Source organism: Heloderma suspectum, chromosome 8, assembly GCF_057233095.1.
Source record: "Heloderma suspectum isolate Gila_16-S chromosome 8, 16-S_ref, whole genome shotgun sequence".
Classification (NCBI taxonomy): domain Eukaryota; kingdom Metazoa; phylum Chordata; class Lepidosauria; order Squamata; family Helodermatidae; genus Heloderma; species Heloderma suspectum.
Window position 1 is genome coordinate 23,829,475 of NC_139465.1, and position 15,919 is coordinate 23,845,393.

The 15,919-nt window shown below is 43.4% G+C and overlaps 1 protein-coding gene across 1 annotated transcript in view; it reads right to left on the bottom strand.

Moving 5' to 3' along the window:
* The window catches only part of SLC7A9 (solute carrier family 7 member 9), a 53,601-nt gene that overhangs the window by 10,565 nt on the left and 27,117 nt on the right, over positions 1-15,919 (bottom strand). Inside the window, exons 6-9 of the mRNA XM_084813099.1 lie at positions 14,246-14,371; positions 11,318-11,417; positions 4,406-4,450; positions 1,534-1,657 (exon numbers count right to left, since the gene is read on the bottom strand). Coding sequence (XP_084669225.1) covers positions 1,534-1,657; positions 4,406-4,450; positions 11,318-11,417; positions 14,246-14,371 — 395 coding nt within the window. The remainder of the gene's footprint in view (positions 1-1,533; positions 1,658-4,405; positions 4,451-11,317; positions 11,418-14,245; positions 14,372-15,919) is intronic.

A 15,919-nucleotide genomic window follows, 5' to 3' on the forward strand; every position in this document is an offset into this window, starting at 1 on the left:
TGAAGGTCAAAACCAGGCATGACTTCATTGTGTTTTTAAATCCCATTCTTGGGCCTGGGCCTTTTCTTCTTAAAACACTGCCACAGAGGGACCCGATCTGGATCAGGGCCACAGGAGGAGAGGGGATTAAACCTTTCCCTGTCCCAGTTTCCTGTTGGAAATATCTCCTGCCAAGTTGCTATTTGTTCTGATTTTTACAGTTTATGTCAAAAGATGTTCTCTAACGGAGTCAACATGGCATATGCAGCATCAAAGGAATTAGAACTTGATTTATTGTCTTTTGTACAACACCTTCTACCTCTAATGTGTTAATGCAGGATAGAACAGAGGAAAAACTCTATCTACATTCTAACCAAATGTTATGTATTAGAATTTCAAACAGATTTAAACACACGGTGCAAAACTGCCCTGATAATTTTTCTATTAGCGTTTGCTCAAGTCTGTGTAGTAGACTACCAACGTGGCATGGTGGATAGAGTGTTAGACTTGGACAAAGGGGCCCAGAGTTCAAATCTCCACTTATCCAGAGAGGAGAAGTTGTGAAATTTTTAAATAAAATAGAATGTGCAATCCTAAGCATTAGTAGGGAGCAGGTCCCAATGAATTCAGTGAGAGCAAAACTAGATAATGACATTTGTCATGTAGTTTGTCATTGTGTAGCTGTTTTTTAATTTAAAAAAATAATAATGGGCACAGAGGGGGTGGTGGGAAAGCCAGGTCAGTACCATGGCATGGTGGGAGGGAGGCTTTCCCCTTTTAACCTCACCAAGATCCTAGTTGGAACTGGACACGCATGCTCAGTGCCAGCTCCAGGAGTTGTGGGGCCCTTTAGCAAGAGGCCCTCAATGGGTTCCCTACCTGAGTGAGTCCACCCTCCTGCTTCTCACTTCTGTTTCTGCTGTCCATTCAGTTGTTCTCCTCCCCTGGACCCAATTTGTACAATGACCCAGAGAGAAAGCACAAAGCAAACGAAGGCTTTACGTTCTCACTCATGCATGCTTGGAGGGGGCAGGTGAACAACCGATGACAGCAAAGAGGAGCAGTGGCAGAGCCAGGAGGCTCCAAGGATTAGTACTGCACCCCCTGCAAGGTGTGTGGGCCTTGGCAGGTGCCCAGTCATACAGACCTCCTACACGGGCCCTGCACATGCTATTCGTAACATATTGGTGCCAATGGGAGTTTTCCTCCCACAGCGAACAGCAAGCGTTGGGGGAGGGCATTCTGATGGTGACCACAGCAGGGACAAAGAGTTAAAGCCCCCTTCCCCATGCCATGGTCCCAACCTGCGTTGTCCCCCCCGCCCCCGCTGCCCCGCCACTTGTTGTTGTTTTTTTTTAAACCTTATGTGATAAACGTCACATCCAGTTTGGCCCCAAGGCTTACCTCGGAGTAAATGTGCTCAGGATTCCATTGCATATGTATGGGAAAATCCTCTCATAAATGTGACAGAGCTTTGGAGTTTCTATTAGCTGACCCCATTTCTGACACAAAAGCAACATTTTTTTTTCTCTAGAAAATCCTGGTTATACTCACCACAGCGACAGCTTGAGACTGCAGAAGTTCTGTTGATGTCATAACCGTGAAATAAGAAATGTTGATCAGAACATAACAGACTGTGACCAGTGGGATTCCAATAATAATAGCCAGTGGTAGATTTCTAAATAAAAGGTTACAGTGCTATCAGTATATATGAAAGCTTTCACCTGATTAAAGAAATCTTAGTTGATTTATCATATGTCAGTGGACATTTTCCATCATTGTCATCCCCCTGCAAGCCTTTCTAAGTCACCACTGCCCTTAAAAAAATATTTTTGTGTATTATTATGTATTCATTCTCACTTATTGCCAGTTACTTCGGGGGTCTGTCACCAGGATGAAAGGTGGGATATATATGTTTTAAATAAACATTTATTGTTATATTTATATCCTGCCTTTCATCCAAGGAGCCCAAGGTAGTGTACACGATCTTCCTTCTCTCCATTTTACCCTCACAACAAACCTGTGAGGTAGCACTGCTAACAACCCTGGGTGACTTTTGGTCCCAGTAACTGACACAAAGTCACCTAGTGAGCTTCATGGCTGACTGGGGACTATAATTCGGGGCTCCTGAGTCCCAGTCCAACACTCTAACCACTACGCAACACTGAGCTCTCATTAGGTTTAAGTGGCTTAATTAAATATGCATAAATTTGCATCTGAGCAAGCAATCCTTCTAAAGAAAAAAGCACACAGTGTATTCAGATAATGCCTACATCATATTATTATTATTACTATTATTATTTATTATATTTCTATACCTCCCCATAGCTGAAGCTCTCTGTCACAGCAAGCAGCATCTTCAAAGAGGCATTCCTTTCTAGAATCATAGAGTTGGAAGAGAACAGAAAGGTCATCTAGTCCTACCAATCCAGGAAATCCACTACTGTGGAATCCTGGACAGGTGGTCATCCAGCTACTGCTTAAAAACCTCATGTTTGAGATAATAACAGGAATGCCACTTCAAAGATGACACTTCCCATCCAAGATTTTGTAAGTACTTATACTAAAAAAATAGTTCAATTTTTTTTAAAAAAAATCTGCTGCCTGATTAAACTGGGACACCTTTTTAATTGATTAGAAGATTTTAAATATAATAATTTTGCTGAACATTACAACCTAGTTATGGTATAGACCTCCGTTGTTTAGGAAGATAAATCACTAGCACGTTACTAATTCTAACATCTCACATTAACAAGCAATGTGTTTCCTTGCTTGCTTACTAAAAGTGAGGCTCAAAATATTTTCGAATATTAATTTTTAATGTGATGAACGTGCTCCCTTATTAGGCTGGATAGTTGGTTTTAATTACTGTAATTTGCCTTAAGGAGTTTAACTTTTTTTTTAAAAAGAGGATGAATATAAATAGTCTAAACAAATAAGCCATTAAAACATGCAGTTATTGTTATGTGTTTCCCACTCCACTGGGCAGTGAAAAGTTGCTGGGGCAGCTCTATATCAGGTTTGTTTTCCTTCAATTGAAAGAGAACACTGGAGTCATAAGGCATCTTTGTAACGTTTGCTTATTTACAAATTTACCAGCACAAGAAAAAAGTGGAGGCAACAGCAGGCAATCCTACAAGGCAGCAAAGCCACTACCCCACAACTTCTCTCCAGACACACATGGACCTTCAAGATGCCTTCAGTCAACTGACAGCTCTCACTTCCACATTGCTTCTCACTGACCTGGTTCACACATAACAGCAAATTGTGTGTTAATTAACCAACAATTTGAAGTGCATGAGCAGGAACGCTGCCTCCTGCATGATCCTCACTGCCACTTCAGTCACCTACCTACAATCAGCCAGGTCATATGTTGTGAGTGTGACATGTGAACCCAGAGTGCTGGGTTGTTTAGGGGCTAAACAACCCAGAAGTTAGCTAACAACAAACCATGGGTGGCTCATCTCTGTGCATCACACATATGGGTGCAGAGCCCGTTCATGTAAATGCACAGATGACCACTCAAAGAACTACAGTTACAGGTTAGCAACTTGCCTTTCTACTTCATGATCATTGTGCACAACATACATGGGCTCTACACCCATGTGTATGAATGCACAAATGACCACAAGGAGGAACTACAGTTACTGGTAAGAATCCTGTCTTTAACCGCTGGGTTGTTGAGCCCTTAAGGAACCGAGTACTCTGTTTGCATGTCATGCTCAATAACCTACAATCATAGATTGTTGATGAAACGCAGAGTTGGCTGATGTGCTGCAGAACTATGCCAACCCTTTCCTGCTTATTAATTAACCCATGATTTGGCGTTAAGTGTGAACTGACCCCCCTTTCTCTCTCACACTCTCCCCTCTAGCTGTGTGTGTTACCTTCCCCAAGCAGTGACGGGTGTCTCATTCAGAGAGAGATATTCCCAACTATCTCCTAACCATAAGCTCCCATCAGCTAACCGTTCTCGGCTACAAACCACAAGCCTGCCTAACAAAGGGTCAGCCAGAAGCATAACACCACAATATCAGAGAGATCAAGCTAGATGTGATGTTAATTGTGCATTAGTGCAATTGATGTACACGTTTTTTGGTAGGGAGCAGCACTGGGACCAGAGGGGTGGGTGTACAGTGGGAGTTCAACCCTTCCATCCCTGCTGTGGTTCCAATGAAAATCCACCTCCAACAAGCCAATGGAGGCTTCAAATGCAAATAGCTTCAGGCAGGGTGTTTTTCATCAGAATCACAGCAGGATTATCCCAGTGATCCCATGCTACTCCCCTCCTCCTGTAGCTGCAGTTTACATTACACAAACATGCACATTAATTGTATACACATGATTAACACAGCATCTAGTTTGGCCCTAAACAGCTGGGTGCGAGGAACTGGTGTTTCATCAGCATATGTAATATTTTCCATACCTATAGGGATTTTTGAGCTCCTCTGTGATATAATTGAGTTGATTCCTGGATGAAGAAGAAGAAGAAGAAAGCACCAAAACATTACTCTGCAAGGCTGCAATCCTATGCATACTAACTTGGGAGAATGCCCCATAGAACCCAGTGGGATTTATTTCCAAATAAACATGCCTTGGGCTGCAAGTTACTTACTATTGGTGGTCATAAGAACACAAGAGCAGCCGTGCTGGATCAGACCAATGGTCTAACTTGTCCAGCATTCTGTTCACACAACCAGATGTCCCAATGGGAATATGAGTGCAGCAGCACCTTTCTGCTTATATTCCTCAGCAACTGGAATTTAGAGGCACATCATCTCTGATACTGGAGGTAATATATAGCAATCATGACTAGTGGCTGTATGGTCATACATCCTGGATTGGATCCAGACTTGGTCATGCTTAGAGTAGATGCACTAAAATCAGTGGGACTTTAGTTAATCATAACTAATGTGTCCCACTGATTTCAAAGGATCCACTCCATGATTAAGTCTGGATCGAACCCATTGTTGCTGTAATTACTCTTCCTTTTTAATCTTCAGCAACAACGAACTAATTTTTAAGAGGCAATCCACAAGACCACTTAATGCTAGCAACAACCAACTGAAGTCCTTGAGATGATGATTTATTGTTTAGATTTTTATCCCACCTTTGCACATACGCCATGCCCAAACAGTTCAGTATTCTACCAACTGGGAAAAAAGAGGGGAGGAAACTACAAATAATCACCATAATATATTTATTTATTCAGGGATGTAAATTTCACCCTTCTAAGGCAAATTATGTTTTAATGATGGATGGTTGTTATATCTGTTGTTATATTTTGTAAACTGCTTTGAGCAACTCCTTTTTGGAGACTAAAAGTGGGTATACATTTTTCTAAGTAGAAAGACAGACAGACATGCATTATCAAGGCAGCTTACAACAGTTAAAATACCACAACTTCTTTGAACAGCCATCCCCAACCTGCTGCTCTCCAGATATTTGAGACTACAACTCCCATCATTCCCAGCTGGAGTCCAACACATCTGGAGGGCACACATCTGGAGGTTGGGGAAGGCTACCTTAAAAGAGCGTATATAAAACAACCAATATGAAACAGAAGACAAGACCAAGAAACAAAACCCAGTTCACTGCATGAAAACATTATCAGCCCAACAAGGCAAAATATCTGCTAGAATAACAAAGTCTTCACCAAATGGTAAAAGAAGACAGCCACACTTCACAGGACAAGGTGTTCTTAATCTGGGTACAACCAGCAAGAAGACCCTGTCTCTTGTCCTGACCTACTGTGTCAGGTGGGACACAGAGCAAGGCCTCTCCCTCTGATGTTAGGGAACAGGCACGCTGGGCGGAGAGGAGGCAGTCCCTACGGCAGGGGTGGGTAGCTTGTGGCCCTCCTGCTGTTTTGACCTACAACTCCCATGATCCCTCATCATTGGCTCTGCTGGTTAGGGCTGATGGGAGGTGTAAGGGAAAAGATCTGGAGGGCTACAAACCCCTGCCTCTACCCGTATACTGACACGACCTGTGTCAGTGGTCTGTTAGGCCTAGTTTTCTTCTCACTAAAACCTGTGTCTGGGCTGCAGCATTTCAAACTGCAGGTGGAGCTGACATGATGGAAGCTTCCTCTAGCATGACAGGGGAAAGTGTTCTAGGCTAGCCTTCTCCATGGCATGCTAGCTTTCTATGTGGAGATATTTTTTTTATATAGAAAGAGGAGCAGTAGGGCGGGCACTTACTTTGTGCCAGAGAAATGCATCGCCAAAAAAGAGGAGAAAAGAGGACACAGATTTGCATAAAATGTGTGCATATGCGTGTGTGTGCGTGCAAATTTAGAAATAAGTAGTGGGACAGAGCAGAAGATTCCTCAAGCCCCTTTATGCAGCAACTCCCCCTTTCAGGGCCCACTTCAGATGCTTGATAGTATAGTGTTCTTCCTGAGTGGTTTGCCCACATGGGGAGAGAAAACCTTCCCCTGAGGTCTTGGCCAAAAGTCTCAATCACACAGTTCCCAACCAAATTAGGGTGAAATACATTTATTATCAAAAGAGCTTTTGCAGAGGCAGAAGGGAAAGAGAAGGCACATTAAAAAACAAACCTAAGCTTTTATATCATCTAACCTGCATAGACCCTAAAATTACTCCTACCTGTCAATCCAAAGGAAAGCCTCACAGCCCTCCACATCTTTCCTGGGAAGGGTGCCAGAGCCCAGAAAAATAACACATCCAGCTACCAATGGACCCCCAGTTACAAAGGAGCAAGACCTCTGCAGCCTTTTATCAGAGCTAGCCAAAAGAGGAGTCACTCACACACTCCTTATGGCTTGCCAATCGAGTGAAAATCAGGTACCCAGACAATACACACAGGCTCCTGATGGGGCTGGAACAAGAAAGGGGCCAGCTGTTAATCAGAGGAAGAATCCTTGGCCCAGTTCCAACAAGCTGATTGTCTTAAAGGAGTCTTGATAGAAGAAACCAGGCAGAGGCAGGTAGCCCCATGCCACAATTAGTATAATTCAAACAGAAATACAGTACATCTCACCATAGCGGGAAATACTGCATCCTGTGCGCTTGCTCAATGTGCTGTTCAGGTGCTAAATGTTGATGGGCAAATTCAGGGCCCCTGCTCTCCTCTTTCTTTCTTTCTTTCTTTCTTTCTATTTATTTGTTGAATGTATATCCTGCCTTTTTTCCTCTTGCAAGGAACCCAAGGTGGTTTACATTATCTACCTCCTCTCCATTTTATCTTCACAACAACAGCCCTGTGAGGTGGGTTGGGCTGAGAGTCTGTGACTGGCCCAAAGTCACCCAGTGAGCTTCCTGGATCTCCCGGCTCCCAGTCTACTGCTACACCACGCTGGCTCTTATTACAGCTCTTTAAACTGGACTCCAAAGCCCTTTAAACAGAAGACTAACATTTGCAAAATAGGACACATGGCCACCCTAAGAGCGTTCAATCTAGGGTAGCCACTTATGGATCTCCAAAAAGAAGAAATGGATCATCCAAGAATGAGGATGCAGAGAAAAGAGGATGCAGATTTGCATAAAATTTTGCATATGCTAATTCATATGTACAGATGATGATTTGTTTCACTTCTATACCACCCAATAGCCAAAGCTCTCTGGGCAGTTCACAAGAATTCACAAAATAAAATACAGCATAAAATTTTTAATATACAAAATTTGAAACAGTTTAAACAGCTAAAAACAATATCAATAAAATACCAGACCTGTTCAAACAGCTAGAATAAATGCTGCATCATATGTCATTAAATGCCATTAAATGTCTAGGAGTAGAGGACAGTCTTAACCTGGCGCCAAAAAGATGACAGTGTTGGCACCAGGTGGGCCTCAGTGGGGAGATCCTTTCACAATCGAGGGGCCACCACTGAAAAGGCCCTCTGCCTTGTTGCCACCTTTCGAGCCTCCCCTGGAGATGGCACTTGGAGGAAGACCCCAGATGTTGACTGTAGTGTCTGGGTAGATTCAGATGGATGCAAATTTAGAAATAATTACTATACTTTAATTTAAATAGAAATATGATACATTTTACCATAATGAGGAAGACTGAGCAGGTTAGATGTGTGCTTCCTCAGGCTGTTGTCCAGGGGCAACTTCAAGGCCCCTGCTCTCTATTTTTATGGTTCTTTAGCTTTAATCTGGACTTCGACTGAACAGGCCATTAAACAGAGGATGCCCTCAAATGTAGGACTGTCCTCTGGAAAGTAGGACACACGGTCCCCTAAATGCAACCATGTGAATTTCCCCCTCACCAGTGGAGGCTAGTGGCTTCACACCTTGGATAGCTCCTTTAGAGTTCTGACTGGTTCTAAATGAAACCCGGAACGGATTCACTCTCCCACTGTCATGGGAGCCACCAGCCTCCACTGCCTGCAGCCTGAAATTTTCTACCCCAGGCACAAGTTTACCACCTTCGTGAGAACAGCACCCTTAACAAATTCTGAGCACTCTTTGGACTTCTGGAAATTTTTTTTGTTAAGGTTCATCCATCAGTTACACAATCTGTGCTCCTCTGTCAGAAATGTCTAGTGACGGAGATGATTACAGCAAATTCATTTTAGGCTTTAGGTTTAGAACAGAATAATTCTATTTTAAGAGCTACCCTCTGACTCACACTGGACAGGCTTCCAAGCCATCAAGCTCCACCCTTCCTCTTCTTTCCCCACTTCAGCTATATCAGACGTGAAATGCCAGCACTTGTATAAGATTCAATTCTCTATATCTGAAATCAAGCCAGACAGGCAGGTACTTATGAAAATGCAAATGGATGTTCCACGTATGAAGCACGTCGCATGTGACCTGCATGCTCTCAGTGCTGCATGGTTACCTCGAATGGCAAGCTCTACATAAAAGAGCCGACAATCTTTGAAGCAAGTAAATTGCATGGAAATAATGGTGACCCTCTCAATTTGGCTAACTTAGCAGCAGTCATGCTTGGTGATAGATGCTATATCCGGATATTGCTGAGAAGATGCCTGAAAGCAGCCACCAACAAGCCTAGAAGCTGCATGAGAATGTCTCCATTATATGGTACTTACATCATTATTTTTGGTGCATCGTTATTTTGTAATTTATACCACTAACATTATGTATATAATCCTCATGGAACCCCAGAGCAAAAAAAGAAAAAAGAATTTCATGGTGCCGTTTCTTCAATTTCTGGCAGATGAAAAGCAAATTAGCAAGCAATCCTATGGTGCCTAGACATTGTCTGAGGGGACACAGATTAGTGGGGATTCCCCCTTCCCAAGTCAGAGAGTGCTCCAGCCTCGGAAGAAGGAGTCAGAGATCCGATCCCCCTCCCCTCAGAGCCAGTGTGGAATGAACCCCGCCGGTTGCCCTCTTGTTATAGAAATTTCAGCTTTAATATGTTTAGCTTAGCTTAAGCTGTTCTATGTAGCTAGATTTTTGTGTGTGTTCTACCTCTGCATAAAACTGCCATGTTGGCAAAGACACAGTGCCTTATCAGAGACTCGGGAATGTCAAGAATGTAGTATGCAAGAGTATGTGACTATCTCTCTGCTGTGTCTCTACGCATGCTTGAGTGTTGAGGGGCGTTGTTTGTGCCAGCTAGACAAAGAAATTAGTAGAGAGCAGGCGTAAGACAGCCCCCAAAGACTTTCTGTATATAAGCCTCTGGATTACATTACTTGGTTGCCATCTTTGTTGGTGCACTAACCCCAAAGGTTGCCTTATTCTGCAGAATAAAATGGTGTTAGACCAGATCTCTGCGTCCTCTCGTTCTTTGTAAACAAATTGGATGAGTCTACCAGGGATAGAACACAGTCTTTGTAACACTCTGAGGTCGGAAAAGTGACCTTGGAGAGAGGGGGAAAGGGGGCATTTTGGTGGTTGGGGAGGGGAGGAGACCAGAGAGACCAGGATACAAGCTTTCCTATGGCCTCCGCAGCTTCCTTCCCTCCCCCTTTGAAGCACCATCGCTAGACAGGCAAAAAAAAAAAAAAGCCCATCCAGCAAAAAATGCAGGGTGGGAGAGCAGGGAGGAGAAGATGCTCCTCCCACCCTGCACTGGATGATCAGAAGCCTCTGAGTTTGGGGCTTCTGATCTTAGTACATTCCCACAGAGTGTATTGCAGCCAGGGCTAGCATGAGGGGTTGGCATCACTGGGCATATGCAAAGGCCCACAAACCAGCAGGGGCCCCACTGCCAACTACCAGACCACAGCAACGTAGGAAGTTGTCTTATACTAAATCAGACCATTGGTCAGTCTAGCCCAATGTTGTTGACACTGACTGGCAGCAGTGGCTCTCTGGGATTTCATGCAGGATTCCTTCCCAGCTTCACCTGGAGAAGCCAGGAATGGAACTTGGGGCCTTCTGCCTGCAAAGCAGGTGCTGTTCCACTGAGCTACAGCCCCTCCCGCTCCTCCTCCTTGCAGTCACTGCCTGTGCACCTGCTGTCCCCAAGCATCTGAGAAGTGACAAGAGCAAGGAGATGGAGGAGCAGCCTCTCCCTCTAGGCAGTGGTAAGGATTGGGACCACAGGGACAGGACAAGCATATGGGCAGCAGCAACTGGGAGGAGGAGGAGGAGGAAGGGCACTCTGAGGGCATCTTGCAAAAGGGCATCCCTACACCAGCCTAAAATCCTGCATTTAAAACGGAGCTTTCTGCTTCTGTTTTAAATGCAGGATCACAACTACTCTCTTTTTCACCCGCTTCCTTTTCCCCTCCCCTTTCTCCCTTCTTCTGTATCTGAGTCTTCCATTAACTTTCATTGATCTTGTTCCTCTTCTGATCTTGTTCCTCTTCTTCCCGCTTTTTCTCTTTTCACAGAGGGAGCTCAAGCGGAACACAAGGGGGTAATTTGATAGCTCATTATCTGCAATCTATTTAAAAACGGAACAAAGGGCATTTAGTGCAGGAGATGCCCTGGAGGGACACAGTGTCATGTAAAGAGCCTGCAAACTTCCATGAAGGAGCAATCTCAATTGCAGGATAAAAGTTCTGTGTGAAGAAAACCAAAAACAAACAAACCCTGAAGCCAGCCCTGATTGCAGAGGCTGAGAAAGATGCTTCTTCGGATTCTACAGAAATATGTGCCTTAAGGACAAAATAAGAGCCCTGCTGGATCAGACCAGGGGTTGAACTAGTGTAGTAACCTGTTAATCTCTTTTTAAAGCCATCTAAACTAGTAGCCATCACCACATCTTGTGGCTTTGAGTTCCGTAACTGAAGAATGTGCTTAGCCCTCCCCTGCAAAGGTGGACAGGACATTGGTTTCCTTAAGATCAGTTGTTTTCCCTGTATTGGTAGCTGTGGTTCTTAAGAGATTAAAATCGGGTATAAACTGTTATACTTTAACTGCAAACGACAGTAATAAAAACATGTTACCATCCATCATATGCCCAGAGTCCATTATAAAATGCCAGACTGATAGCGCCCACAGAAAGCGGGGGACCATCAAACGAATTTGTAAAGTTCTGTGTATTTCCTGCAAAACAAACAAAAACTATATTAATACTTTGTGCACCTGATGAACTGGGATCTTAGTCCATGGAAACTTCACCATAATAAATATGTTAGTCTTTCAGATGCCACATGACTCATATATATTTTTTTATATCAGTGCTATAATTGTCTGTAAACAGTGATCTCAGTATGTTTGCAATGTCCTAAAGATTGCCATTTTGTTGTGCATGCCTGGCACTCCTAAGAACATAAGAGCCATGCTGGATCAGACCAAGGGTCCATCTAGGCCAGTGTTGTGTTCACACAGTGGCCAACCAACTGCCCACAGGAAACCATCTATGAGGTTATTCTTCAGGAAAGGGGAAAAAAAGGAAAGGTTCCTCCTGTGCAAGCACCGAGTCATAACTGACTCCTAGAGGGACGCCGCTTGCGCTGGCATTTTCATAGCAGACTATAGCGGGGTGGTTTGCCATTGCCTTCCCCAGTAGTGACTACCTTTCCCCCAGCAACTGGGTACTCATTTTACCGACCTCGGAAGGATGGAGAGCTGAGTCGACCTGAGCCGGCTACCTGGGACCCAGCTTCCGCTGGGATCGAACTCAGGTCGTGGTGAGAGTTTCGGTTGCAATACTGCCACCTACCACTCTGTGCCACACGAGACTCTTATTCTTCAGGAACATCTCTATATTTCAGTTCACTGATTTTTCACAGTGGCATAAAATTAAACGGGCCTTTGCAGTAGCCACACATGCCAACAGTGGTGCACTTAAGTAATTTAGGGTGCAATCCTATGCCTGTTTAGACAGAATAACTGGCTTGGGAACTCTGGGAGTTGTGGGACTTTTTTCTGTCTAAACATTCATAGGGATTGCGCCCTTAGGCTCTGGACGTAACGATGTTATGCACCCCTCCTTTAAATTAGCCTTCCTTAATCTGTTGCCCTCCAGATGATTTGGACCAATGCCAGCCAGCCCTAGCTAGCGTGGACAAAATCAGGTAGTCCAAAATATCTAGTAGTTCAAAATATCTGGAGGGAACTAGGCTGGGGAAGACTGCTTTAGATGGTAATGTATATTAAGATCTGCCACATTATTTGCCATCCTGCCCTTTATTTTCTGAACCAAGGTCTAAATTTCTGGGTTCTATTTTGTCTTGCCTCTACAGTAACACTGTTCCAGAGAAGATTTTTTTATCTTTTGTCTGATATAGGTTTCACTGTAACTCACAAGGTCTCTTTCTTTGCTTTGGTAGCATCGAGAATCCGTGCAAAATTTATATTTGGTAACGCAGTTGACGCCTTGTTTTAATGATCTTTTAGCTGTCTTAACTCTCAGATTATAATTATCCATTTTAATATGGAAGCAGTTTATTTGAAATGAATTTAAACGAATTTTAAATAATGTATTGTGAACCTATTTTAGTTTTAACCATTTTGGATTTTGATGTCATGCTATATTTGCCCTAATTTGGTCTAGTTGCTTTGTACATGTGAATGCCCTATGGCCCGTTATTAAATAATGATTGATTTGATTGTAATGTATATTGTTTCACTTACTTCAAATGTACAGGAACCAGGGACTCTTTAGACAGCAATGTGTATTATGTCACTTCCTTCAAAATGTGGTAAGCCAGCCATGCTCTATTTGGGGACCCTCCTGCTCATTCTGCTGGGTGGGGCCCTAGACTTCTACCCTAAACTCCTGCCCTGACAGTGCCACCACATGCCAAAGACACAAACCCCCGTGTGTAAAAAAAGTAATACTGTCTGACTCTGTTGATAACAATGCTGTAGTTTTCATACACAGTTATTTTAAAGGAAGGCTTTCACCTTATCCCTTGCAGAATCTTCATCGGAGGCTCTGCCTTCTGAACTTAACTGGGTGGGTGACCAAAGACAGGGCCTTTTCAGTGGTGACACCCCAGTTTATGGAACGCACCCCTCAGAGGTACTTGGTTTGCACCTACCCTATTGACTTTTAGGCACCAGGAGCCTTTCTACATGAGGCATTTATTGTACACTCATGATTCTTCATTCACAGTCGTTAGCAGGTGCTTTACCCAATGTCCTCCTCCTCCAGGGCCTCTCCCATTCTTTGTAATCATTTTAGCTTCTTCTTTTTTTAAAATCAGGGAAAGTCTGGAATATCCAAGAATGGCAGAATGAAACCCTAGAGTAGTTGGACAATTCTGCTATACCACAGCACCACCTAGAGGTTATGTAATGTAACATACAGAAAGGCAAAAAAGGAACAAAATTTATAGAGGATCAGTTCTTTATCCTCAAAGAACCTGGAAGCAGAGGCCTCAGTAAGTTGCTGGGTTAAAAGCCTCATGTAGGAAAGCCCGAGGTAAAAATATTCCTATCCTTACAGGCTTTTAATTAAATGATGTATTGGGCTCATTGACTCTTCTGATTTTATTGATGCTTTGTTTTGATTCTTGCTGTTACTGCATTTATTGCTGTTTTACTGTTTTATTATGATTAGATAACTTAATTTTTGTGGTTAACCACCTTGGACTTTAGCATGCTGAAAAGTGAGTTATACATTCTTTAAATACAGTCTAATCTTGTTGTTGTAGTAGTTTTAATGTGGTGATTTCCAGTTATTTTATGCTGGATTTTAAAACACATTGGAATAAAATGTGATTTTTTAAAAGTGTGTTATGGTTAATGTACCATATGAAGCACTTTTAATTTATTTACAAGAAAGGTGGTATTAAAAATATCAACAAACATGCCCCAAAAGAAAGCAACCCCACCAAACTCAAAATCCAGTCTTTACAGGAACAGCTGTTATACTAAATACAGAGAGAGAGAGAGAGAGAATCTGTAATGAAGACAGAACATACCTTTAGCTAGGAGAACAATGCCACTTATAATGATAATTACAACAATCACCATCTTAGCAGCAGTGAAAAAATTCTGAACGTAGCTTGCCAATTTCACGCTGAGCGAATTCACGAGAGTAATGACCACTAAGAGAAGGGAAAGAACAGAGATGCATTAGAACTAATGAATGAACTAACATTTTCCTGATTTCAAAAATGGGGTTTCTTTCAAACAAGGCTTTTATTGTGCAATGACCCTGCCTCATTTGTGGAATTTTACAGGTGTGTGTCCAGACATTGTCAGCTTCCATTTGCAATCCTCCCATGTTTTCCCACTGCTTCTTCCATCTTTTCTTCTTACCAAAGACAATCAGACTTATCGTTCCCAGGTGCATACTGATGTGGATTCTCAAAACCAGCATGAAAGGCTGATGCGTGATCTCGGCCTGGGGCTGTGCAGACAGAAGCAGCTTGTGCTAGCTGCTCTGGATTGGAGCATGGTGCCTAGAAGCATGGCTGGCTGGGGCATGCTGGGAGGTGAAGGACGTTTTTCTGCCTAAACATGCACAGGATTGCACGCTTAGCATTTTTAGTACACCTGGAAAGGGATCACAGTTCAATGCCTTTGCATGCAGAAGCTCCCAGCTTCAATTCTGGACATCTCTATTTAAAGAGATTGGGGTAGGGGGTGGTGTGAAAGGCTCACCTGGGATCCTGGAAATTTGTGGCCAGAATCCTTTTGCAAGTATTATATGGAGGTCATAGAATTAAGTGTGATAGTTCCATTGCATTCCTTATAATCAATGCCACTGATATCAGTTATCTAAGTGGCCTTTCATTTTTCACTCATGCATTACAATACTTTGTAAATTATCATGCTATATATATTAAAATACTATATCATTTGGATTTGTGTATTTGCTGGGCTGAATAAATATACTTCTGCATGCCTAGAGGTCTCCTCCTTTTCTTTCCTGCAATTGGTACCTTCCCATTTTTCTTTTCCTGCCAGTCATAGCAGACCAGCCTCCTCCAACCTGGTGCCCTCCAGATGTGTTGGACTACAACTCCTATCATTCCCAGCCAGCAGGGCCAATGGAATAGACAATACTGAACTAGTTGATAAATAAACTGACCCAGCAGGTGGTAGCTTTCTATATTCCTGTGCCTCCAAGTGCACAAAGCAGGTAACCCACCTGCATATTTTGCAGTCATCCCCAGACACTGGTGCTTCTTAATTACTAAGAGAACAATGCTATGGTCCTTGGGTGAGTGTTCCAGGGACCATAGAATGGCTCGGAAAATCTCTTCCAAAGTCAGAGACAGCACTCTGACCTCAGAAGGGGGAGTTGGAGATCTGCCCCTAGCCTTTTGCAGTCAACGTGGAGAGAAAAGTGCTGACTGCCTCTCCAAGGTCGGAAAATTGACTTCAGAGAGGGGGAAAGGGGGTGTTCCGGTGGGTGGGGAGGAGAGAAGACTGGAGAGGCTAGGATACAATTTATCCTGAGCTGCCTCCAGCCTCCTTCCGTCCCCCTCCAAAGCACCCTTGCTAGATGCACTGAAAAGCCCGTCTAGTGAAAATAAAGGAGATCTGAGGACAGGGAGGTGAAGATCACCTCCCTTCCACCCTGCCAGTTTCAGCCTGGTAGGACATAGGAATCTCAGAAGCCTCAGAGTTCGGGGACTTCCAAGCAG